The 27,356-nt window shown below is 31.9% G+C and overlaps 1 protein-coding gene across 1 annotated transcript; it reads left to right on the top strand.

The window, feature by feature from the left end:
- On the top strand, positions 1–27,356 carry LOC139492932 (thyrotropin-releasing hormone receptor-like). The gene is made up of 2 exons (XM_071281081.1): positions 1–112; positions 26,176–27,356. Exon 2 carries the CDS (start codon positions 26,245–26,247, stop codon positions 27,229–27,231), a length of 987 nt encoding a protein of 328 aa, XP_071137182.1. The 5' UTR covers positions 1–112; positions 26,176–26,244; the 3' UTR covers positions 27,232–27,356.

Here is a 27,356-nt window from a genome sequence, read left to right as displayed (position 1 = left end):
CCTGAAATACTTCGAAATGCAGTGTTGATTATCAAGCATATTATACACTTTTGATATAAATTGTTCCGGCATCTGACAACCTAATATTTAATTATCAACGATTCTTAGACAGGTAGGTACAATTTTAATATTTGATATATATTTTACTGTTCTTTATATCGTTGAAATGCAAGGATTAAATAATTCCATCATAAGATATGTTATTTTTGCAACCATTGTTTTCTATGCCTAATTCTGCAATAATATTATCCATATGCATATATCTTACATATATACAGTCCGCCAAAAGTTAAGCACCACCGAATTATAACTGGCAATATTTTAAAAACTATTGCGAAATTAATATTAATGTTTGGTGTTATGAATTACCTTTCACATACACTACGAAAATGCATTACGACCAAAAAAATTGAACCCCGATAAAGCAGTCAAGCAACTTCTTATCAAATGTCATATGAGCGTTTACAAATACCCTGTTTCTCCAGGTGGTCGCATTAGTGTTCCTACATTGGTCCGTCGACTTCATAGAGGCAACCAAAGAGTATGTCGTGGTGTATAGAGACCTATACTTACAGGCAGGCACTCTACTGTCAGGTTTCAATGGCATTATGACTATCTATGCTTGAACATAAAAAGATGACCAAACACTCATTGATCAGATGCGATTCAGTTTCTTTTACTGCCAGTAAACGACATAATACGAATTTCGCGGGAAACAAAACGGCCTATGACCATAACAATGTTTGCACAAGGACTGCATTCAGTGCTGGTGGTGTTCCAGTACGGGGTTGCTGCTTATATCGTGATACGCTGGGTTTGCATAATCTGCTGGGTAACATAAACGGACAGAAATACAGGGATTTTGGTGCCTTAAAACATGGCAGTCCCTCATTTTAGTAATCCCCCACTTGCGTCAACATTGCCAAAACCCTGGTACATGGACGACAACGCTAGACCACACAGGGCAAGGATTTTAACCGAGTCCAAAGAGCAACAAGCCATTTACACTATGTTTTGGCCTTCCATGTCTCCATACATAAACTCTGTAAAACATGTCAGAGATGCCATTAGCGGAAATTTCGATCGCAGAGATCCACCTTCACAATATTTTGTCGATTTAAAAGTGGCATTTGTTCTTTAATGCAACAGATTTCCTCAACTAAAGTTTTGAAGGCTTGTACCGAGGATGATACGTCGTGATATGAAACTGTTCCGGAAGAGAGGTTGTTACACATGCTATAGACTCAAACATTGACGTTAAATTTGCCTATTATACCAAAGATTATGTGTTGAAAATTTTAATGATATTGGGTGATTAATTGTTGTAAAAAAATAAAATCACAATGAAACTTAAATTCCATTTCTAAATTGTGTAATTTACACTATTTCTATGAACAAAAAACCTACATGCATAAAACCTTCATAAGTGACCAATATTCTATTTGTGGTTTGTTTATGGTATACATTAGCAAAATTGCCATATGATTGTTTTCTTTTTTTCGAAGAATAATGGATTTTTTAAATTTGAAAAAAAATCGATGTAATAAAAATTAGTGGTGCTTAACTTTTGGCGGACTGTATATATAATTTACATCTCAGCATAGTTTTGTGTGGACGTAGCATCTGGCGTCTAAAAATATTTGTAACCTGTTACCTTTTGACGGCTATTATTCGTTTCTCTGTCTTATATTTTCTCCCATTTATCTGTTTATTTATTGTAACCCTGTCGTGTAATGTTGTCATTTTAATGTTATAATTAACACTGCCATTAAAGCGGGAGGTTTGGCATGCCACAAAACCAGGTTCAACCCACCATTTTTTCCTAAAATGCCCTGTACCAAGTCAGCAAAATGGCCATTGTTACATTATAGTTTGTTTCTGTGTGTGTTACATTTCGGTGTAGTGTCGTAGTTCTCTTATATTTGATACGTTTCCCTCAGTTTTAGTTTGTAACCCGGATTTGTTTTGTCTCTATCGATTTATTAATGTTGAACAGCAGTATAATACTGTTGCCTTGATATATTACAAACAATTCTTTTAATTGCAAGCAAGGACGAATAACCGCTAAAATTTAACCAGCAGTGAATAACCAATTTTGAATAACCCATTATTCACCGTCGAGTAACCTTTTGAGTTACTTGAATTGAAAATTAAAATTACGCCACAGACGTAATAAACCAACTGTCAACGTTCACGTTGCAGGAAGCCTATTGATAGACGAGAAAGTAAAGCTTTGGACATGCATCTAGTGCCAATGATATCATTTAAAAAACGGCCATTTTCAGGGCCAACAATATTTTACAAAAAGATTCTACCTTTGTTGTTCATGTACATACGAGAAATTGTAAGAACAAGTTAGATACAAATGTGTTTTCAAACGTTAACTTGGGTTTATTACTAAAGTCAATTATTCAAAAGACACTTCCACTAATTCAATCAGGTTTTTGTACATCTTTGTTACATAATTTTTAAGTATTTATAGTGATTAAGAATATAACACAATGTTGACTGATGTCCCCCTATTTATTTGTGTGGCTTTATTACTATTTTGATCTGAGCGTCGCTGATGAGTCTTATGTAGACAAAACACGCTTCTGTCTTATTAAATTATAATCCTTGTACCATTTGATGATAACTATTTTACACCACTGGGTCGATGCCACTGCTAGTGGACGTTTTGTTCCTGAAAGTATTACCAGCCCAGTAGTCAGCACTTCGGTGTTGCCATGAATATCAATTATATGGTAATTTTTAAAAATTTCTTGTTACAAAACTTTGATATATTATTTTACTAAGGATTTTCTTATCATAGGAATATATTACCTTAGCCGTATTTGGCATATTTGTTTGGAATGTTTGGTCCTCATTGCTCTTCAACTTTGTAATTGTTTAACCTTATAACTTTTTTTATCTGAACGTCACTTATGAGTCTTATGTTGACGAAAAGCGCGCGTCTGGCGTATTAAATTATAATCCTGGTACCTTTGATAACAATTTGACAGTTTTACCTATTATGTCTGTTTGTTTTGTTCACACGTCGTTTTAAATGTAATGGAATTCGTTGCGACCGTTACAGATGTGAGCGGTTCAGCTAGCTATGAAACCAGGTTCAAGTTGCTTATTCTTTTGTTTTCTATGTAGTGTCATGTGTGCTATTGTTTGTCTGTTTGTCTTTTTCATTTTTAGCCATGGCGTTGTCAGTTTATTTTTGATATATGAGTTTGACTTTCCCTCTGCTATCTTTCGTCCCTCTTTTTCAATCCACCATTTTCTGTATTAGAAAATTCCTGTGATATAACAGTTGTTATTCATATGTTGATGTGTTAGAGCTTTCGATTTTGCAATTTGATTAGGGAATTTCCGTTTTGAATTATCCATAATCGCGAGAGACAAAAAAGATATGCGATATACAACATTGAAATGTGTTCACTATTTATTATGACGAAGTTAACTCCGCCTTTACTTAACATCAGTAAAGGAACAAGTGACATAAAGCAACGTTGTTTGACAGGTATTCAAAAAGGTTAAAGTAGAATACCGCTGGTCAAGAGTCATAAATCGATTGAAAGAAAACAAATCCTGGCTACAAACTAAAACCGAGGCAAACAAATCAACTACAATCTTGGTAATATGAAATAGTTATCAAAGGTACCAGGATTATAATTTAGTACGCCAGACGCGCGTTTCGTCTACATAAGACTCATCAGTGACGCTCATATCAAAATAGTTATAAACCAAACAAATACAAAGTTGAAGAGCATTGAGGATCCAAAATTCCAAAAGGTTGTGCCAAATACGGCTAAGGTAATATATGCCTGGGATAAGAAAATCCTTAGTTTTTCGAAAAATTCAAAGTTTTGTAAACAGGAAATTTATAAAAATGACCACATCATTGATATTCATGTCAACACCGAAGTGCTGACTACTGGGCTGAAAAGAGGGATGTGAGATACCAGAGGAAAATTCAAACTTGTAGATCGTAAATAAACTGAAACTCCATGGCTAACCAAGAAAAAGACAGACAAAACAAACAAACAAACAAACAAACAATAGTACAACAGCCACAACATAAAAATTAAAAAAAAAAAACCGAACAACAAAAACAACCGTCAACTAACATAGAAACGGAACTTTTATATAAACCGCTATATTAATGACTTGGTACAGGACATTTTAAGAAAAAACATGATGGGTTGAAACTGGTTTAATGGCTAGCCAAACCTCCCGCTAAAATGTTCGCCCCTTTTTATATAGTGCACATTTCTTATTCAATTCGATATTCGTGTTTTTGCTGTAATGTATAAAATATCAATGAACGTTAATTCAATAGATGAACACCAAATGCTTCCTGTTTCAAAGTATTATTAGATGACTGTTGGATGACTATTATCACTCGCAGAACATATATTGCAGTTGCCAGCTTAAACAAAATAAAATCTAATCGAGACAATATTCAAGTATATGTAACAATTTTAAAAACGTTGGCATAAATCATTTACAAATACATGTAGATTTATAATGGAAATGGGGAATCTGTCAAAGAGCAGAAAACAGCCCCAGACCACAACATGTCTTCAACACAGAAAATCGCACACCCGGAGTCGAACTGTATCTACAATGACTTAAAAAAAACCACACACATAAAAAATACTGTCTCTGTCATCAACTTTATAATATTGAGACATCTCAAGTAGTGCATACCATTGATGTTTGTCCCTTATTGGCATTTCGTAATTTTGGTTGAAATGATATGTTTATTCCTGGTCATAAAACACGATAGCGAGCATAAAATGTCAAATTTAATCATTTTCCACACATACTATAAGCATTTGATCTTTTATTAAACTGAAAAATATCCCAAAAAATAAAGATGTTCCCAAAAGAGAATAATTATTATCGAGTTTCAAGAGACTTTTGGAATGCATGCATAGGTTCTTATAGCTTTATTTCCAGAATCAATATAATATTTCAAAGTTAAAAAAAAAAATAAAGACTAAATGACTTTATAAAACATAATCCTATACAATCTTTACGTTCATATTTCAAACTTTAATAACGGATAAAGAACATATCGTGATAAGTTATTGAATTTCATCATGAATGACATCATGGATGACGACTCAAGAAAGTACACAGTCTGTTAATCAAACCTTGTATTATCTCTCATAATAGTTGTAATAGTGACACGTAATCAAATAGACAAGCTGTTCGTACAAACAGCAAAGACACCAATTAGAACATTACAAGTGGCATATCAAAATTAAAAAAAAAAATCCAGCTATATGTATATGAAACTCGTAACAATAAAACTTATATTGGGGGACACAGCAACTACGTTTTAGACCAAAAGGTATTCGTGCTGCCTGACCTAAGTTACAAAGGAGTATACCCGACTTTACCCCTTTTTGGCCCCACAAAATAGCATTTTTAAAAATTGTAAAAACTGTAAAAACTGTAAACTTTTGGCTATTTATTGGAATTCATGTTGTTACACTAATATGGGCTCTTTTTATGATACAATGCACATGCATCAGGTACTACCACAGTTGATTCATGCAAAATTAAGGAAATCTTTACAATTTTAACACTTGTGCTATTTTCAATTTTTGGGGGTCTAAAATGGAAGAGGCCGCACTTGTGTTCAGTCTTAATAATCTAAAATAAGTTGTTTTCGAAAAATAATATGTATAAAGGTTGAGACTGAACACGAATGCGGCCACTTCCGTTTTAGACACAGACTATCGGAAAAGTTGTGTTTTGTGGCATATTTGAAAGATTCTTTATTCTCAAGCTTAAATTTGACTAAACCAGCTCAAATATTTTACATAAGTGCCTGAGAGTAAATTGTAGTTATATTTAATTATAAAAAGATGTGTAATGGTCTTTGCTTGCTTAATATATAAGTCTTCGTTACTCATATCTTAAATTAATTTTTTTAATATGAGAACCTTTTTTCAAAAGTTTTCACTTCCACCATTTTCTTACATCAGATAATTTCTGTAAAAAGTCTGGAGTATGACAGTTCTTATCTATTCGTTTGATGTGTTTGGTCTTTTTGATTTTGCCATTTGACTTTTTCGTTATGAATTTTCCTCTTTGTCCTTCTTCCATAACATTTATCGAAGATAATAGGCTTATAATTCGGTACGCTAGACGCACGTTTTGTCTACTTAAGATTCTCCATGGGACTCAAATCAAAAACCTGTGCAAAGAAAAGTAAAATACAATCAATTACGAAGTTGTCGCATTAAACACCAAACGATCAGAAGTTGCTTATCATACGGTTAAGACATTCTATACCTACGCAGATTTTTTTTGCTTTTTTTAGTTTTACACAGACTTTCAGGCTAACTTATCTCATGAGATACCATATCTCATTTTGAGACACCATTGTTTAACAAGAATGTGTTACTAGAAAGCTAAGAATTTGTCACGTATACTATAACCTGATTTCATAATCGTTATAAAAAAATATAAGCGGTTTTTCCCAAGAAACTTCAGCTTGTATTCAAAAGCCTTAGTATATGATGTGACCTTTATTACAGACGAATAGCGCTTTAAAAAGAGAGCACACATGACTTCAACTATTGGTTGATGAAGATTGTTTATAATTGATCGAAACCATCCGTGCAATATAGAATTCAGCCTCAAGCGTTCTTAAAAAGCAGCTCCACTGATTTATTTATATTACCTTGACCATTTTCTTCTTCACTGTGGAGCCGCCACCCTATACCAAACATCACATACATATTCAACTTCCCGGAAGGGAAGTTTTACATCATAGAACAGGCGTGAAAAATGTTTGTGTTTAAAAGATTTATGTTACAACATATTCCGTGCATTTACATTACTATAGATAATACATGATAAGAAAAAAATCAAGGGAATCATCAATGCTATATTTTAATTTTTGTTTTACTATTAAAAATCTTCGAAGTGAAAAGTTGATAGCTGTTTTTAAAGTAGCAAGTATTAAAATAGTTCAGACAAGCTTTCGTTGGGCACTTGGCAATATAACAGTGATAGTTGGCACAATAATGAATTTCGGATATCCAGTATAGTGACGAAAAATCAGTTTCATCTGTTTTGCATTCAACAAGAAATATGTTTTAAGATCTTTGGTATGTTTAGTTTTTTAAAACACATCTTTTTTTAACTCAGGTCGATTTTTAAAGCTTCATACATTATAAACAAAACTTGTCTTTTATTGAAAGCCTGTATTTTGTTTTATAGTCAAGTATGGTTATTTGATGCCCCTTGCGATCGGGTCACCTAACAACATACATTGATCAATTTGCATCATACACAAGTTTGTCATAGGTGTATACTGCATGTAATTCTGAACTGGATAAACGACCGTAAAACTTTTGCCCATTCAGAAAAGCAATTTGACAAAAATACCGAACCATGCGGAAAACACAAAACGTATTCGTTTCTTTTTCACCACATTCTTGCCAAACAACGACTGAATATACTTATCAATTAAAGTTGTGTTTCCTGCAGTTGATGAATCTCACCTAAAATATTTTGGTCCTTTGGGTTTGACATTTGTGGAGAAATGTTGTAGTTATACCGTTGCCAATCAGATTATTTAGGAATTTGAAATTAAAATTCAATTTGGTTCGAACTAATCATGATTTAAAACCGGTATCGTACAGATCTTTACAGAAAAAATATGTTTCTGTGAAATTATAATTAAAAACACATTATATCCGTTGTCGTGAGGTAGAAATGCTTCTCTATTATGGGTTAACAGTCTGTTGTGAAGATAGTAGATATTTGTTTGGTTCATATAAATATGAAATTATTAATGGTCTTTTGCATGTTTTGCCTCTCGGCTTTCATGTAAATAGACTCGAACCTAAAACTGAAAATGTTTGTAAATTAGATTAACAGATATATTTCTATATACTTCTAGCGATTGCACTTCTCTGCAGTTAACCAATTTTTTACAGATTCTCTCCCAGCAAGGGAAATAAATCGTATTCAATTCTAAAATTAAAAATATGTTCGGTCTTTCGGAAGTTAGTTTCCCGAATTTCATAATCGAAACGCACTGATATTTTAATTAGGAAGATGCCTTCACTTATCACCCATTGTTGTAGTATAAATTTGGCGGTTTATATTTTTCTTTAATTTGATTTGTTCCTCATTTTGTCAAACCAGGCAGCGGAGGACCTTTGAGCGCATTGATAGGAAATTTTAGCGAAATAAAATAGGACGTTTTAGCGCCAAAGTAGAACCCATTTTAGCGAAAATTTAAATTGTCATGCCTATTCAACGAAATATTTTAACCCTTTTTACTAAATAAATAATATATAATAAATTTTAAAAAAAATTATAGACTCAAGACAGCACAATATAAAACATTATAAAACATGTCCATTAAAATACAGCACTAAAAGACTAAAAGGTTAAATCAAAGGTTAAAAGTCTGTTCTAGCCTGGAATTTATAACAAAAAGAACGTACGTAATAGACTCTAGATATACCCCCTGTACAATACTGTTCATAGAATTGCATAAGGAACTGGTTTTTTCTTTTCATTATCTTGTCTCATTTGTGGTGGACATTCCTCTATACTTCGTATCTTTATATATGTTATGTTGTTGTAATTTTATAATAGTATCGAGGAAAACATAAATTGCTGGGTGACAACTATAATTATAATGGACATGGAACGACATCTGGACCATTATTTATACGCTTTTAGTTGCACGGAACTTCTGTCCAAAGCTTAGGTGGGAAAATTGAATCTACAGAAACATAATATTCGGTCAGATAATCAGCAAATTCGACACATCTCTTATCTGCTGGTGCAACGGACATAAACTCCTCAACAAAACAATAAGATACATCTTGATCATCTTGAAACGCTATGCCAAATAAACCTTTCAGCCATTTTCTTTCATCTGCTTCACCCTCTTTGTATATGCTATTTCTGGGTCTTTCAATACTGTGTCTATCCTATATCGGTATCCATCACAGATTAAACTTTTTCTTTCCTCTGTTCGTTTCAACAACTTGTATTTCCATGATGAAAATATAAACAACTTTAACTTTAAACCAGTATAAATTATTGTTAATGGTATAGTCAGGTCAGCATTATTCAACCAGGTAAATTTTCGCTAAAACGGGCTATCGAAAAATCAGGTGAACGGATTAATCCGGCGCTAAAATGGGCTCTAATGTCGGCGCTCAAATGTTCCCTAGTAGTTTTATTTTTTTCGCTCAAATGTCCTGCGCCCTTTTATAGCTACCTATACGGTGACGAACATTACCGATTGTTGTAATGTCCATCCTTTATCGTCTCATTATTTGTATTATTATTGTATACATGACTTAATCTTATTATAAAAGACAAAATTAAATATCTGACAGATACTACTTTGTGAATATTATTTGATATATATTTATTTACTACTTTCTAATAATCAAAATCAAAAGAACACAACTATTTAACCTTGTCAATTAAATTGAAATCGTTTTCAGACAACACATTTATATAAATATTGTACTTATAAAGATTTAGGTTGATCTGATGCGTATATATCTAGACGTCTGCTTCATTCAGCGATCAACAGCTTGTTTGTCTATTTGCAACCTGGTTCGACTTTAGTAATATATAATTCATTTGACATACGTTATGTAATTGGGTGTCCTTTTGGAAAACGGTAGTGTTCAAAGGAGATGATTGAAAAATGAGTATTTAAAGATACGTAAATCTTGTCATTCAGCAATGTTGTATAATAATTATCATGTCAAAAAAGTAGAAAGGGATTACATGACCCTTCGGTTCATTCAAACAGATGAAATCTTTTTAAAGTATACTTTTCCTCAACAACAAAACATCCATCTAATTTAAAATAAATTTTTCAGGTTGGTTTGATGTATGTCGTCATCCAAATATTAATGTAAGGCAGATGTTACCCTTGAAAAAGAAAGAAGTCCGTAGATGTTGAAATATTCATGATGCATTTTTATATCAGCTACAAAAATTACCAGGAACTATGATAACATATAATAAGTATGTCTCTTCTGAAACCCTGAATTTATAATTATCCTCAAGTATAGCTTTTTGCAAATAATTTTTCTCATCTTAATATTTAGCAAAATTAATACAAATTTAAAACTGTAAGAGAGAGCACTTACATGTATCATATATAGCCAACAAATATATTTGCAATGTGAGGACAGGTGACATATAAAACGTATAATTATTAATATTTTACTGAATTTTTATTTAAATTTGATTTGAACATGACAGAAATCTACGAATATCATTTTTTATGAAATGACTATTGGTTGTGTATTAAATTGGAACAGTCGGAGAGTTCTTGTAAGGAAATTTACACTGATAAAGAATCTTAATATAGATTTGTTGGTCTTACTATAGACTTGTTGGTCTTAATGTAGACTTGTTGGTCTGATTAATGTCTTTCAAAAAGTATCATGAGGCAGACGTAACCTTTGAGGTATGACGAATACCTCGAAATCAGTATTAATTAATGATTTATTATATTGATAGAATATCCCAATTTGAAGGCAACACATTTATAAGTTGGAAACATGCCAACTTGGTAACTTTTGGTAACAATCGGGCCTTATGTATATTGAAAAGAACGAGATTTAACCAACAAATAGCCTTCCTCGTCAAGTTATTTAGATCGACTAGCTTTATATATTGGTTTGTTTATTGTTAAATGAGGGATTCACTATATTGATTTCGTGTTCCCTGTATATGAATGCAAGAATATATCGGATATACGCTAATAAGGCATCTCAACAGTAGAAAAAGTAAATACAATATATTGTGGTCAACATGGCGTTTTTGAAAGTAGACAATTATCAAATACAATATTTCATTTTCTAAATGATATTCCGTCATATAATGGTGTAAATGAGTTTAAAAGAATATATAAGAATCTACCATTAACACCAAATTCTATTAATACATTTGACCTAGTACACAGTACTGAGATTTCTCTTTAAATCCGGATCAGTAGAATATCAATAGTTTTATAGAAGAAAATTTCACTTGCATAATTGTAGAAATTTTTTTTTAATCCATAATACCGTTTTTTAATTTGACAAAACACATAAACATGCTTACGACAACGGTCTAACTAAATTGATTTCATATCGTATGAACAGCTATATTATCAATTATTTAACATGCAATTTTACTCTGCATTAATGTAAATTAGCAACTTTGCGATATAGTTCTTGGCCATCCTATATTTCTTGATTGAATAAAACTACTAATCAGGTAATTGCAAATGAAATTTTTTAAAAGATTTGCAGAATATCAAGCTCTTTTTGATTTACAACATCAAAACCTGTACCCTGCAACTGAGCGATTTATCTAGTCATAACATCGCGATCGTAAACAAATGTTTTAGCCATGGCGTTGTCATATTATTTTCAATCTACGAGTTAAAATGTCCATCTGGTATCTTTCGCCCTTTTTTAAAATGACGAAGGGAATTGTTTATATGAATATATTTGTCTGCATCGAAATACTATTAGTATGTACCCTTTGCGTGCTTACATGTCCTGTTTCTAAGCTTTATTGGTATATATAATAACCATATACTGTACCGACAATATGAATTTTATTCATTGTACAAAGCATAGAAACAGGTAGAAAGCGAGACTGTGCTGAGATTTTTTATCTTGTTTTGAATTTTTCGAAAAACTAAGGATTTTCTTATCCCAGGCATAGATTACCTTAGCCGTATTTGGCACAACTTTTTGAAATTTTGGATCCTCAATGCTCATCAACTTTTTACTTGTTTGGCTTTATAAATATTTTGATATGAGCGTCACTGATGAGTCTTATGTAGACGAAACACGCGTCTGGCGTACTAAATTATAATCCTGGTACCTTTGATAAAAGTTCAAAATCAAATTAATACATCAAGACAATGTATGGTTATTTTTTATGTACTACAACACATATAACTGTTCCAAATGAAATATTAAGGGTAAAAAATCTTCTTGAATGTTACTCTGACCTTGAATGTGACCTCAAGGTAGTAAAACGTTATTAAATTCGTGACCAGCTCATATCTTTTATATTGTAAATCTTTGGTTAACATTGGTTTAACCTAACTTGGTATGCACGATCTAGGATATGTGAAACATTAAAAGTGTCGGTCACTCCGACATCGGACTACATTCCTATGATAGTAAAACATTGTCCAATTTGTGCCCGATGCGTTATACCACACGACTAAAGATAACCAAACATGTATGCAATCGCAGCATGGGATTAAGATGTATCAAATATAATTAATAAGGTCATACGTTTATTGTGACCCTATAATAAAACCTTATCCAATTCAAATCTTTTATACAATAAATCATTGGTTAAACGAACTTGTCATGCAGCTGCATCACGATCCGGGGAGTCATACACCAAGGTCAGTTTTCTCTGATCTTGACTTTGACTCCGTTGATTGTAAACAATTGTCAAATTCGTGATCGATGCAGAACTTTTGTATCTTTTAAAGCAGGAGTGTTAATCAAGTGTGTAATACTAGTAAAATATGTTCCCCTGACTTGGACTGACTTCTTCATCAATACAAATTGGAGAGCCGTGGTTTAGTGGTTAGCGCATTGGACTACTAACATAAAGGTTACAGGTTCGATCCCCGTTCCGGGCAGAAAATTTCAGGAACTGAATTTTTGGCTCTCCCTCGACACCATTTGCGAGTATGGTCTTGAGAAACGATGATAGTCCGACAGAAGGAGACGATCAATGGCTGACCCGTGTTTAGAGAGAGCCATATATCTTGCACGTAAAAGACACTCTTGTAGATTTCAAAAAGATAAGGCTAATGCCGCTACAAGGCAGCACTTGCACCCGCAAAATGGAAAGGGGTTAATATAAATTACGTGTTTCCCAATCCACTATAAACAAATATGTTTAAACTAAAAACTAGTTTAAATCGTTATCCGTTAATTAACTGTTCTGATGTAGCTAGAACTTGTTCTTCCGACAGATAATATAAACACTTCTTAAGACGGATATGAAAGTCTTAACTGCACTACAATAACAACAAACACAAAGCAATGCATTTAGCCGTGCAGACTAACAGAGTTTAATGTATATTTTATATTATAAATACATAATAATAATACTTTATTCCAAAAGCAAGTACAGCTTATAGGATATATATGAAATACAAATACATTCCAAATGAGGTACAAAGAAAGAATAAACGTTTGTAAAAGTCTACTTTGGATCAATAATAGCCCATATCTTTCTATGTACGTATGTATATATATATATCCGTCGTTGACGTAACCTCGCCCCCCAGGAGAAACCACCAAACCTTTAAGTTTACTAAAGAAAATTGATATGGAAACATGTGTTCGGAGCAAGTGCAAGGCACGCCTCATGACATTGATGCCAAACTTCATAAAAAAAAATATTATGAAATATTGAAGTTTAGTGTTGAACTGTGGCTAGAATGATTTTCAAACACAAGAAAATGAAAAAATACGCTTTCACTTCATTAACATAATAATACTTATTGACACAATCCAAATGATTGGTCCTCGTAACCACGTGTACAACTACACATAACAAAAAACCGCCAAAAACATACCGTTCTTAAAAAAACGTTCCTTTTAGACAAGATTTTCCCGCTATACTTCGAAACGCGGGAAAATACATTTATCCCAACTGTACGAGCTTTACGTTTAAAATAAAAACATCAAATTGTGACGAAATATACGTTCGTTCAAGTGTATATTTACATTAACATAACAAACGTTTACCCGTTATCCCTTTTCTATTTAAACTATCAACAAATATATTCAACTGACAATTATGAATGATGGATACAGTATTAATAGTACATTTGCAAGCATAAATAAGTCTGCAATGAATTGAAATCTAGTTTGAAATTCTGTTTGTGTCTAAATCTAATTGTTTTTTAAATTTCCCAGAAGATACATACGACATTAAAAAGTAGTCAACTATGCTAAATACAACGTTGACTTACATTTTAGTTATTTAATTTTAGTTCTTCAATGATCTTAATTTCAACGAACAATAAAATACACAAAAATAGTTTCGTCATCAAAAATATTTGGGCACGCTTTATTCAAATTATAGCGACAAATTAGTAATTAAAAGGGTTGATTTTTAAAACGCGGAAGGATTTAACATCAATATCAATGTACAAATGTACCTTTATTTCTCAACAAACAAAGTAACATTGTTATAGAGCTACATACTATATATGTAATATAACAAATACCTACGGACATACATGATTGAGTCAAACGTTGAATATATCGAATATTATATTTAAATCGTTTTTAATTTTTATCACGTTATCTTACTGTTGATTTTTATATGTAAATGCTTTAGTCTAGAATTTTAGTATATTGAAGGACCTTTTATCTTATTTTAAAAATATGCTTTAAATTGTAAAAATATTCGAATTAGCTATCGCCGCGATATAGCCTCGTTGTGCTAATGCGACGTAAAGCAACCAACAATCAATCAATCATTGAGATAATAGCAATCCTACCTCTTTAGAACTTATTTTTGAATATAATTCTTTGTAAAACATTTACTTTGATACTTACAAGAAATTCTGAAATTTAAGTACTAGTACTATTGACTACCTTTAAGAAATCATCATGAACGTTATTACACTATGTATCCTCCAAAAATATGTTCCTTTTATGATAGTTTAAAATATTATTGAACTCGTCAAAATTCATTGAGGATTGTAACTGTGGAAGGATGGCTTGTTGCTGATCTTTGACATTCAGGTGCTTTATTGTTAAAACACGGTCACGAAATAAGTCATGATTGAATCCTTTAATTTTGGATTCTTGGTTTAATTTGTAATTTCTTTCGAAAATGATGACCTGCACTAAGGTGATGTTTAGATCTACGAAGAATACTAAGTGTATGTATTTATAGTGTTATTCATTCATTTATAAAATAGAAAGTGTTGTTTGTACACCTTCTTAAAATTATGTTCCCGATTACGCCACATTATAATAATATCAGAAAGGACGTAAAAATCGAATTTCTTTCAATCATTTATTCATTTACTCAGTCAAGAATCGACCCCAGTTTTTGGTTGTATTCGTGTCGCTCAGTGTTTAGTTGTGTTGTGAAAACTGTGTTTTGTTTACTATTCGATATAGGAAGATGTGGTGTGAGTGCCAATGAGACAACTCTCCATCCAAATAACAATTTTAAAAAAAGTAAACCATTATAAGTCAATGTACGGCCTTCAACACGGAGCCTTGGCTCACACCGAACAACAAGCTATAAAGGGCCGCAAAATACTAGTGTAAAACCATTCAAACGGGAAAACCAACGGTCTAATCTATACAAAAAAACGAGAAACGAGAAACACGTATAAATTACATAAACAAACGACAACTACTGTACATCAGATTCCTGACTTAGGACAGGTGCAAACATTTGCAGCGGGATTAAACGTTTTAACCTTCTCCCTTTTTCTGAAACAATAGTATAACATCACAACATAGAAAAACACACAATAAAATAACTGTTGGCTTTTGAACGAATGGTGGAATGAATTAATCAACAAACTAGCTTTCTATGCATTTCTTCAAATAATTACAGAGCATACATGTTAGCGACCTAGAAAATGCTTACAACACACATGATAATCCGAAAGTTTTCGGCCCAGAACAAAAACAAAATGACTAAAAAATATAGCCATTGTTATGTTTTCTTGGCATTCTTATACGAAATGAAGTCGTTCTAACAACATTCACATGTTACAACATATCTAGACTCAGAAACGCTGTTCTGTTTGTTTATTGGAAAAAGGACCAACAGTTACTGCAACATTTAGTTTGAATAAATTATATTACAGGTACAACATATAATATTTGTTAATACTTGTTTTTATTATTCTTAAATGTTTTAGTATTATATCATATCATTTTTTAAAGCAATTCCTTTAAGAGATATTATAATTGTAAGCAAACCGTTGCCAACTTTCCAACCGACAAGGCACGATTGGCAAATTTACATTTTATGTTTTATAAATGTAAGCTACCTTTCTATTTTGATGATTTGCAAATTTTTTAAGAGTTATAGTGACAAAGTAATTTTCTTTCTGCAAGTCATGATATGTTTCTTTTTTTTTATTGTATGGTTTGCGGATATATGAGATATTTAAATACACAAATTTTACAAGATGATATTTCGTAAGGCGCACGGTATCTCAAAACTTTTTCACGCAACCATATTATTTTTATACGCACATTTTTGTTTATTGTTTTAACACCTCATAAATGTCCACTCTCACTGATTATAAATGGTCAACTCTACTAGTGCAACTCTTTATTGGCTTATGTATTCATATCGTATACTTGTTCATTGCCGAGAAAATAAATGCAGGAGAGTTCAGTCTTGTAAGATCGGTCCATATCAATATAGCTCTACTTATGCGATTTATGTATCGTATTTATTTACCAATAGTGTGTCGACTCTTACCATACATATTTTGATTTCAAGTGACAATAAAGCAACACTTGTCAATATAACAGTAAAGGAGTAAGTATATTTATGTTATTTAGACCTTTGAAAATCATAATGATGTTCATGCAACATGTTAGTATTTGAATTCTGTCTTATCTGGTCTTATTTACTTATATCTAGACCTTCTTGCATTAATAAACTGCATAAAATATCCAATTGCCTTGTTGATGAATATTGTAACTGATATTTAGAGATGAGCAACGGCTTTTACTTCAAAAGATATTTTGTTACAAAAAGTATATCCATTCGTTTGATGTGTTTGATCTTTTGATTTTGTCATTTGATTAGGGATTTTCCGTTTTGAATTTTCCTCGGAGCTCAGTATTTTTGTGATTATACTAAGATTTAAATATAAGAATACTGCTTTTGGAGTGGTGACTTGTCTCGAATTGTACGTTAAACAATGTGTTGAATTGCTAATTACAATTTTGTTTTTGTTTTTGTTTTTAGATGTAACCTGAACTCAATACCTTACGCAATGTGCTTATCTTAATTATGATATCCATTTACTTCTGACACGAAATTAATTAAACGTTGCATTCGTCACATCATATTTTCTCATTAGAATTATGCCTTCAACAGTTCACAGATTGTATATCACAATTTTCGCAGTCACCTCTGTAGTCATTAAGAAAAATCAATTAATCAAAAGAACATACCCTTGATGATTGAAGCTTGAAACTTGTTGGACGAATTGAATACTGATCTCTTTAGAATGCATGGCCTATATCATGATTGCACTCAATATTTGAACATTTTTTTATAAGTATGTATTCTGTCCTATAGCAATATAGTTTTGCCGGCAAGTCATTTATATTATTCCGTGCAGTTTTATTTTTTCACACCTCTTCAGTTTATCATTTAAACTATATTTTAGTTTGTTAATTGATATGATTAATTGTTATTGTGTAAGAGCTTAAATGGTTTGGTTTTTTTTATCAGATAACGCTCTCTAAAAATATTGTGTTATAATTGATATGCGTAGCATACATGCTGATGAAAGTTTTACTTTTGAGTATAATATTTTTGTCAATAGAAGTTACTTTAAACAATCATAGTGAATGTGTTCGAATATAATAAAAATTTCTCATTTCGGTTTCATCAGGGTCAAAACCTCTAAATTTTTAATTCACTTCTTTTGTCGCTAATTCGAGGCTTTTAGAAATCAGACCATTATTAAAATAAAGACCGGCCACAAATATATCCTTTATGTAAATAATAACGCATAATCTTCAAATTCGGAATTTTGGTTTTGGATTTTTATTGTAAAGTAGGGTTTGTGGTAATGATTTTTGCAATTTGTGTTTAAAATTGTCCCTTTGAGAAGTCATTATGAACATCATTGAAGTAAGAGTCCTTGGTTAAATGTGGCTTTTTTATTCTAAAACACAGGACGTGTACATGTAGCAAGGAAGTATTCCGAGCGAAAAGACCTACAACTTTATATGTCTGTGACATATTATATATATTCTTATTGTTTTAGTTGGTTGAATTTTTTTACTGAAATCTAGTCTTGTTTCGTACATTCTAATTAACACATTAAGGATATATGTTGTATTATACCATGTTTTGTAATTACCTTCCTTAAGAGGGACCATGTCACATTATTATCTTGCATAAGCGATAAAAATATTTCAGGCGTTTCGAAAGGTCAATAATTGACACAAAAACTCATCAAAATATAGGCGTGAACCCCTTTGATTTTACTTCTCCCCCCCCCGAATTCCCTAATATAATACATAATATATGCATATATAGTTACTGCAAATAACTGTACCAATTCAGGAATCTGCCATTTGTTTCCATTCTGTGCTTGTTGGTAATGCAGATAAAGGCTGTACTTGCTATATTCCAGCTTCATTTATTTAACTACATGCATCGAACTGCACTTAAATTTTACTAATTGACATTTTGTGGTACTAATCTATGACATTGGTGTGCAATGCATTTCAAGACGACAAAGCATGAGTTTAAGCCTATGAATTAATTCTTGCCAGTGCACACAGCTATAATCAAAAACACCTTAATTAAATTTCAATGCCAGAACTTGACTTACGTGATCAATGATTATAACCATTATGTATTGTCATACCGATCTTCCTACTGATCTGGGCCCTAATCGATGTATATCGTGTCGACTTGTTTTCATGGAAGGTGAATGTGATTATTGACTGTCGTTTTGGTTATCTTACTTTTCTGTCATTAGCGCATTCAAGATTTTTGAGATAATACCAATCGTATCATCGTTGGATTTTATTTCTGCATTTAATTCATTGAGCAAAGTTATACTTTGATTAGTGCGATTTGATAGGATTTCTTAAATGTAAGTATTAACTACTATTAACATGTTTAGCTGTAGTTTACTAGTCAGGTACCCAAAGGAAGACTTGGTAATGATTTCGTAAGATGCTTCAAAGACATCTGGTCCAAAGGGAAAAGGCATATAACAGCGTTAAATAACGTTTAATATATGTGTTCATCCATAGGGAATTTATTTATATATAACACTTGTTGATGGTAAATTTGTTACTGTAAAATCATAGGGGAAGTGATGGAAAGAAATTAAATTGTCATATTTATGTTATTTTTTTTTTAAGAGTTAACGTGAATTAACTTGAAATTAACATCCCTTTTATCTAAAATAGAAAAAAAAAGGATGTGTTCCATATGATAAATATATAGCTGATATTTTATTTAAACTCATCAAGTTGGTTTTGATCGAAATCGCTATTCTATTGTCAATTTGTGAAATTAATGTTTAATATGCTCCTGTTTGTAGCGTTATATGATTTATTCATCAATAGCGTTTTAAACTCCAATAAACAGATTGATTTAAAGATATAACTTCGATAAGCAATATAACAGTAAAGGAGGGAGTATAGTTGGATTTTTATTTTAAACCCTTCGATTTTAATAGTTTCAAAAAATTGTCAGATACACTCCTCCAGGTGTTCAAAAGACATAAGTAAGTCACATATTAATATTTAAATTCTCTCATATTCTATCTTACATAAATTTATCAGGCTAAAGATCTTCTCCGTTAATATAAACTGCAATAAAAAAAAGTCAGATAGCTTTATTTTTGTATCATGTCACTGTAATTCAGACACGTGGAACGCCTTGTAACTAAAACATATTTTGGTACAAACAAGGTATTAAATAAAACTGGAAATCAACATCAAGTTTAGAAAACCTGCATTACTTCTTACTGCTTAATTTAATGATTCATGAAATATTTTCTTAATTTGATGTTACTATCATTTTTTTCTTCTTAGTTGATTTTTTCATATTCAACCTATTTATTATGATTTTAAGACATATTGTGCAATATAACTTATCTTAAGAAATAAATTGCAAACACTTGATAGTATGACTAAACCTTTTCATGTTATGTAAACATGAAAACTTGGGAACTAAGTTTACTCCGTACAGGCATTGACGAAGGCAACTAACATTAACTTAGTCTATGCTTGCATGCTGCTTGAATAATTGAATGTTGTAATAGTCCATGCAAGCATGAACGAAGTTAACGTTAGTTGCCTTCGTCCATGCATGCATGGACTAAGTCCATTGTGTTAGTTTATTCAAGCATGGACTAAGTTAACGTTAGTTGCATTCGTCAATGCATGCATGGACTAAGTATGTTGTGTTAGTCCATGCAAGCATGGACTAAATTAACTCATCATAGATACCAGGACTAAATTTAGTATATACGCTAGACGCGCGTTTCGTCTACAAAAGACTCATCAGTGGCGCTCGAATCCAAAAAGGTTAAAAAGGCCAAATAAAGTACGAAGTTGAAGAGCATTGAGAACCAAAATTCTTAAAGTTTTGCCAAATACAGCTAGGGTAATCTATGCCTGAGGTAGAAAAGCCTTAGTATTTCAAAAAATTCAAAAGTTAACGTTAGTTGCCTTCGTCCATGCATGCATGGAGTAAGCTTAGTTCCCAAGTTTTCATGTTTACATAATATGAAAAAGTTTAGTCATACTATCCAGTGTTTGCAATTTATTTCGTAAGGTAAGTTATATTGCACATTATGTCTTTAAATCATAATAAATAGGTTGAATATGAAAAAATCTACTAAAAAGAAAAAAAAGATATTTACATCAAATTAAAAAATAATAAAACTAACATCATGCAATTAGGCGGTAAAAAGAAATTTAGGTTTTCTTAACTTGATGTTGATTTCCAGTTTTATTTAATACCTTGTTTACAAAATTTTTCTTCAAAGATCACTTGTTGGAACAAATAGTTTATGTCATACGGATGTATAATCTTGTATCTTCGACAAGATTTACATATTTCTGCGGACAGAGGGTTGGACTGTTTTTCAGTTTATATTCTATTGTACTGCGGATGCTATCCTTTTTTTAACGTATATATGGATAATTTATATCAGGATAGTTGTTTTCTTTTTATCAAAGGCTTTGTCAAAGACGGAATTTATTAAAGCCACCTTTATGTTTTGATATTTGCAGCCAACATTAAAAATAAAAAAATTGTCGATTGTAAAGTTGTAGCATTCTAATCACTATCATTTATTAAACGGTGCAAAAGTACCGCCTGTAAATCAGGAGTCGCTCTTTGCAAGTCATTTAATATGTACCGTGACTTTTATCAGTAGCTTTTCCTCTATACAAGAGAGGGACGAAAGATACCAAAGGGACAGTCAAACTCATAAATCGAAAATAAACCCACAACGCCATGGCTAAAAATGAAAAAGACAAACAGACAAACAATAGTACACATGACACAACATAGAAAACTAAAGAATAAACAACACGAACCCCACCAAAAACTAGGGGTGATCTCAGGTTCTCCGGAGGGGTAAGCAGATCCTGCTCCACTTGTGGCACCCGTCGTGTTACTTATGTGACACACGTTTTCTATATTCTTCTTCAAAATCAATGTTCTACTTAATGGCACAACATGTATTACATTGGTCTTTTTCGGTTTGATAAAAACGACAAACATTTTACACCGCTTTGTGCAAGTCCTTGAAATTACTGTTCGCTTTCCTTTTTTAACTGGAAATGGATAACTACTATCTCTAAATCATGATATGTTTCACCGTCCATTTGAAGCTGATCCTTGTCTGCTGTACCTCGTTTAGCTCGCTTTTACTTCACTATATTTTCTGTAGATTTTTAAAAAAATTTTATTCTTAATTCTTGGGTGAAACTTTTATAATTTATTTTCCCTTTAACATTTTCGTCCAGTTTTTTATGTTCTTCTTTATCCTTTTGCCATTTAGGATATAGCTGTATTGTATTTTAAGCTCCGCCGGCATCAATTGGGGATTTGATGGTTGCAAATTAAGTTGACTGGCGACGCTTTAGCGGAGACAGTGAACGGGTATTTGCGACCATCAAATCCCCAATTGATGCCGTCGGAGCTTAAAATACAATATTATTATCTCCATTCTAATGAAAATGACATTAAACAAACGTTAAAACATGTATTTTAAATCTGTCATATGCCGTCTTCGCTTGCGCCTATGTCATTGGCATCAATTGATGCCATGTAAATAAGTGACGCTATCCAATCAAAACAAACGTTACAAAAGTTGTTGCATTAGAATGTACCTTATCATGGTCCCTTGCAAAGTCACCTAAATCACTGTCTGATTCAGAACATTCTTATGTGTCCCTTTCTTTTACAAACAGTTGGAACTCAATTTCGGAAATGGAGAAGAAATAACTTGCTTTGGTTTTTTCAACATCTTCGAATAACTGGTAGTGTATTCATGCTAATAACATTACTTTAAGTACATAAAAACTATTATATATAGTATGTATATTAATGAAATTTATCCTGTTGAACTTACTTTAAATAAAGCTAATACTAACAATGACCACTGCCCTTTTCTCGATCTTGATATCTATATCACTAATGGAAAGCTGAATACTAAAATTTATGATAAAAGGGATGATTTTTCATTTCCTATCGTCAATTATCCGTTTTTAGATGGTGACGTTCCCTTGTCACCATTTTACGGTGTTTATATATCTCAACTTGTACGATTCGCTCGTGTATGTAACAATGTTTTAGATTTTAAGGAGAGAAATTTATGTATTACTGAAAAATTATTACACCAGGGTTTTCGATATCACAAACTAGTCAAAACATTTACTAAGTTTTATCATCGGTATAAAGACATCATTCGTAAATATAGCTCAACATGCAGACTCTTCTAATACGTTCAGGTATTTCACATCCAATTTTTTATGGTAATATTCTTTATAAAGCACAAAGGTGTCAGTATTCACCTCATAAACTTACAAAACCTTTGAATAGACTTATTAAGAAGGGATATAATTACGATATTGTTGTCAAGTCATTAAAGATTGCATATTTTGGCGTTAATATTGAGTCACTGATAAGGTCTTTGCATCGGAACTAAACACATTATTTTTTTTAAAAACAGTTGTTGGCATGACACGGGTTATGTTCTTCTCATATATGTTATGATGGTATGATACTCAACCCCTAACGGGAAGGATTGTGCCTGATGTTCATATGATGAAATCATAATCTTTCAGTCAGTTTAATTGAAGTCTGGAGCTGGCATGTCAGTTAACTGCTAGTAGTCTGTTGTTATTTATGTATTATTGTCATTTTGTTTATTTTCTTTGGTTACATCTTCTGACATCAGACTCGGATTTCTCTTGAACTGAATTTTAATGCGTATTGTTATGCGTTTACTTTACTACATTGGTTAGAGGTATAGGGGGAGGGTTGAGATCTCACAAACATGTTTAACCCCGCCGCATTTTTGCGCCTGTCCCAAGTCAGGAGCCTCTGGCCTTTGTTAGTCTTGTATTATTTTAATTTTAGTTTCTTGTGTACAATTTGGAAATTAGTATGGCGTTCATTATCACTGGACTAGTATATATTTGTTTAGGGGCCAGCTGAAGGACGCCTCCGGGTGCTGGAATTTCTCGCTACATTGAAGACCTGTTGGTGACCCTCTGCTGTTGTTTTTTATTTGGTCGGGTTGTTGTCTCTTTGACACCTTCCCCATTTCCATTCTCAATTTTATAGTAGAAAGCAAAACGCTTAATACATGTTTTTGCGCATATATAATATTTCAAAAAGTTAGTCTAAAGAAACTAGCAACAGCTACTGTTATGAATAAGAAATACTTGTTTTACAACAAGAGGCAAAACCCAGGTTTGAAAACTTTCATTAGACTGCAATAAATGTTCTCACGACAAATTTCAGCAATTCCTTAAAGATAATTACAAGAAACGATGCAATAGTAGATCGCATATTAAATTTTAAAAATACAGCCAGCTACATTGTATATTATATTCCTCAAAATGCAAGTTATTAATTGAACCATGATTTTTCTGACTTATACTTCAGATTTAGATAACATTCTATTTCTAAACATTCTAAACCTATTTGTCAAACTTTCTACGGAATGTTTTAATTCTTTTTTAAATGCAACCTTTATAAATCACATTTTGAATATTATTTGATTTATATTCTTCAACAATAAATATTTATTACTTAAAAGATATGCTTCTTTTATCACCAACGCAAAACCTTTTTTCAGATTTTGTTTTTGTTTGTTGTTGAATAGTATTTGTCCTTTCTGCGCATTAAATTGTTTAAAGTTTTATTTCGATTTACAACTCCCCTTATGAGTGTATGTTAAAAAGAAAATTACGCAAAAAAACGTAATGTAAAATAACATGTTAAGTAACAAAGGATTAATCGAATAATACGGGTTGTTTATCTATGAAGATTCCATTGATCTTATATGTTATCAAAGTTAAGCATAATGGAAACTGTCAATTAAGGATGTTCGGTTTGAATATCTATAGATCTTCAATCTTGCTTTTTAAAAGAATTTCATCGAGTTACCACGCAATTTCAGAACTGGTAATACAAAGAATTAGACGAATTTGACATAATGTGTTGTCAAGCTACATTCACATTTTTTTAACAGATATCATTGTAAAATTAAAAACAAAGAATATTGTGATGGGCATTTGAAAATAATAGAGACATAACGAAGACAACGAAACATTTAAGAAGCAAAATTATTCTTTACTAGAAGAATGGTAGCTACTTGCACTTAAAAAAAACTTGAAACATTTCTTGTTTGATTTTTCTTTATCAACACAAGTTTTTTGCCTTCAATCAGGTTTATCTGATCAACAATCCGTTTCTAGTTAGTGCAAGTTCTAGTATAGATAAGGGACTTCCGTTAACTACAGGTGTTTAAAATTAGTTTTTTAACTGGGGCTGTCGATTGCTACATAGATGAAAAATATTAATGTGTTATCATTGGTGATTTATTGTTTACAACAAATAACTGCGATTATAAACTGAATAAATTATAACATTTGCAGTTATGAAGATATTAAAATGATGGCAATTTTGTTTTCTTCGTGCTAAATGCTGTCGGTTATTTTCAAGTATGTTTAAAATCAGATTGGAATGCTTAGTAATCTACAAGAATAGTTTGATAAAAAAAACTCTGTTCTATTGGATATGAACATAAATTAACTTCGTTAAAAAATGCATATATTCGATATTATCGAGTGTGTTTATATCGCAGCCAGCAATAACTAGTCATATAATTCTAGATCTTATATCAAGTATCTATCCCTAAAATTAAAACGATGACAAAACAAAATAACACATACATTGTAAGTTGTAAGGATACATGCTTTGGAAAACCAACGTATCAAAGATATATAATATATAAGGGTTTTAATATGTCATACCAGACAGTCAAACTCATAAATCGAAAATAAACTGACAACACTACGGCTAAAAATGAAAAAGACAAACAGACAAACAATAGTACACTTGACACAACATATACAATTAAAGAATAAGCAACACGAACCCCACAACAAGATAGGGGTGATATTAGGTGCTCCGGAATGGTAAGCAGATCCTGCTCCACATGTGGCACCCGTAGTGCTTACATCAAAACAATAATAACCAAACGGTTACCATTATTGTTAATTTCTGTATCATTTTTGTCCATTGTCGAAAGCTGTCTCATTTGCAATCATAACACATATTCATTTGAATTTGCCATTTGATTATGGAGTTTCCGGTTTGAATTTTTCTCGGGAGTTGAGTATTTTTGTGATTTTACTTTCCCTAATCGAATAGCAAAAGCAAAAAGCTCAAAATGGATTACAACTGTCATATTCATGACTTCGTGCAGGTGAGTTTACTAAAATTGAACATATCAATGGTATTCATATCATCAGGAGTCAAAAAAATTGCGAATGCTTTAAATATATTATTATGTAATTAGGCGAGCGATTTAGGCTCAACCGACCCTTTATCTATTTGTAAAATTGCAATTTTCTCATGGAATCTGTTTTCAAATTCAATTCTTTTAAATTAGTTTGCTGTATGAATTTAATTGTCATCGACTGTAATTCATAAGGATGATCCTTTATCCGAAACAGAATATTGTATTAGTTGTTTAAACAGAACAATATCATATATGTTAAGTACGATACGAAGTGTCGTTTTTATGTTTGCCTGTTTGTGATTTTAAATCATGTATCGTATTACAATAGGTAATATTTTATTAAGATTGTCTTATTATTCAAAAAAATGATTTATGTACAATTTCAGATAACTGTTAATGAAGCAAGGTATGCTGAATGCATGTGATGCAGATGCAAGGTCTACAAAGTACATGTAATGCAGTTTAAAATGAACAACAATAGTGCGGATGGTAACAAATCGGAGTATTTCAGTGACGATGAGAAACCTGCATTTTATGATTTTGTACATGGGCTTTATATTTACGTTATACCTATGATAGTTGTAATTGGAATGATCTGTAATGTTTTATCGTTTAAAGTGTTTGTGTTTACCAGCTTTAGTCGCCATCCATCTAGCATTTTCCTGGCATTACTGAGTGTGTCAGATACTTTCTTTCTCCTTGCATTAATATTTACATGGATGGGAACATTAAAGAAAGCAAGAATTGACACGGGTGGATTATGTTTAGTTACAATATACATAACGTACGTCACAAGTTTCCTCTCTGTTTGGTGTGTTGTTCTGATCATGCTGGACAGATTCATTATAATTTGTTTTCCGTTACGACGACCACGGGTATGCTCAAACAAAATGGCAAAGTGCACTGGCATTGCCATTACAGTATTTTCGATCTTGATTTATAGCCATTGTTTCTTGACCATCGAGGTTGTACCTGTGATTGGCTGTCGAGTTAAAAAGGAGTATTTCAGGTTCTTAGCAATGGTTACTTATATAGATACTGCCATCACGTTCATCATTCCTTTTATAGCCATTTTTGTTTTAAATATATATGTAATTGTGATAATACGCAAATTTAACTTCAAACACGCAAAACCACGGGTCGTCAAATATTATTCTCCAACATACAATGTGTTATCTGTTGCACAAATGAGATTGACAGTCATGTTGACAATTGTATCAATTGTATTTTTGGTTCTCAATTTACCAAGCCATGCTATCAGATTCTATATAATAGTTAATGATTTAATCGCAAACAACGATATGGCATTATTTTTAGCTCAACAGTTCTGTCAGATTTTGTATTATGTAAACTTTTCCATTAACTTTACAATTTACTTTGTGTCCAGTAATACATTCCGTAGATGCATAAAAGAAAGAGTAAGGTGTATGCGATATCAATAATAAATACGAAAAACTTGACCATCTTTTTTCCGACGTAGTCGGTATATTTTCGAGTTGTGCCCTTTGAACTTAAGGACGCTTAACTATGGCAACAGAATACGCATGTCCGAAAATCCTTTCTGTGA

This window comes from Mytilus edulis, chromosome 1 (genome assembly GCF_963676685.1).
Source record: "Mytilus edulis chromosome 1, xbMytEdul2.2, whole genome shotgun sequence".
Classification (NCBI taxonomy): Eukaryota; Metazoa; Mollusca; class Bivalvia; order Mytilida; family Mytilidae; genus Mytilus; species Mytilus edulis.
The sequence above is the reverse complement of the archived record's forward strand: the minus strand, read 5'-3'. Positions and strand labels throughout refer to the sequence as shown.

Bases quoted from the DNA above. Each gene is read 5' to 3' on its own strand.
- LOC139492932 (XM_071281081.1), top strand. From the start codon at position 26,245: ATGCAGTTTAAAATGAACAACAATAGTGCGGATGGTAACAAATCGGAG.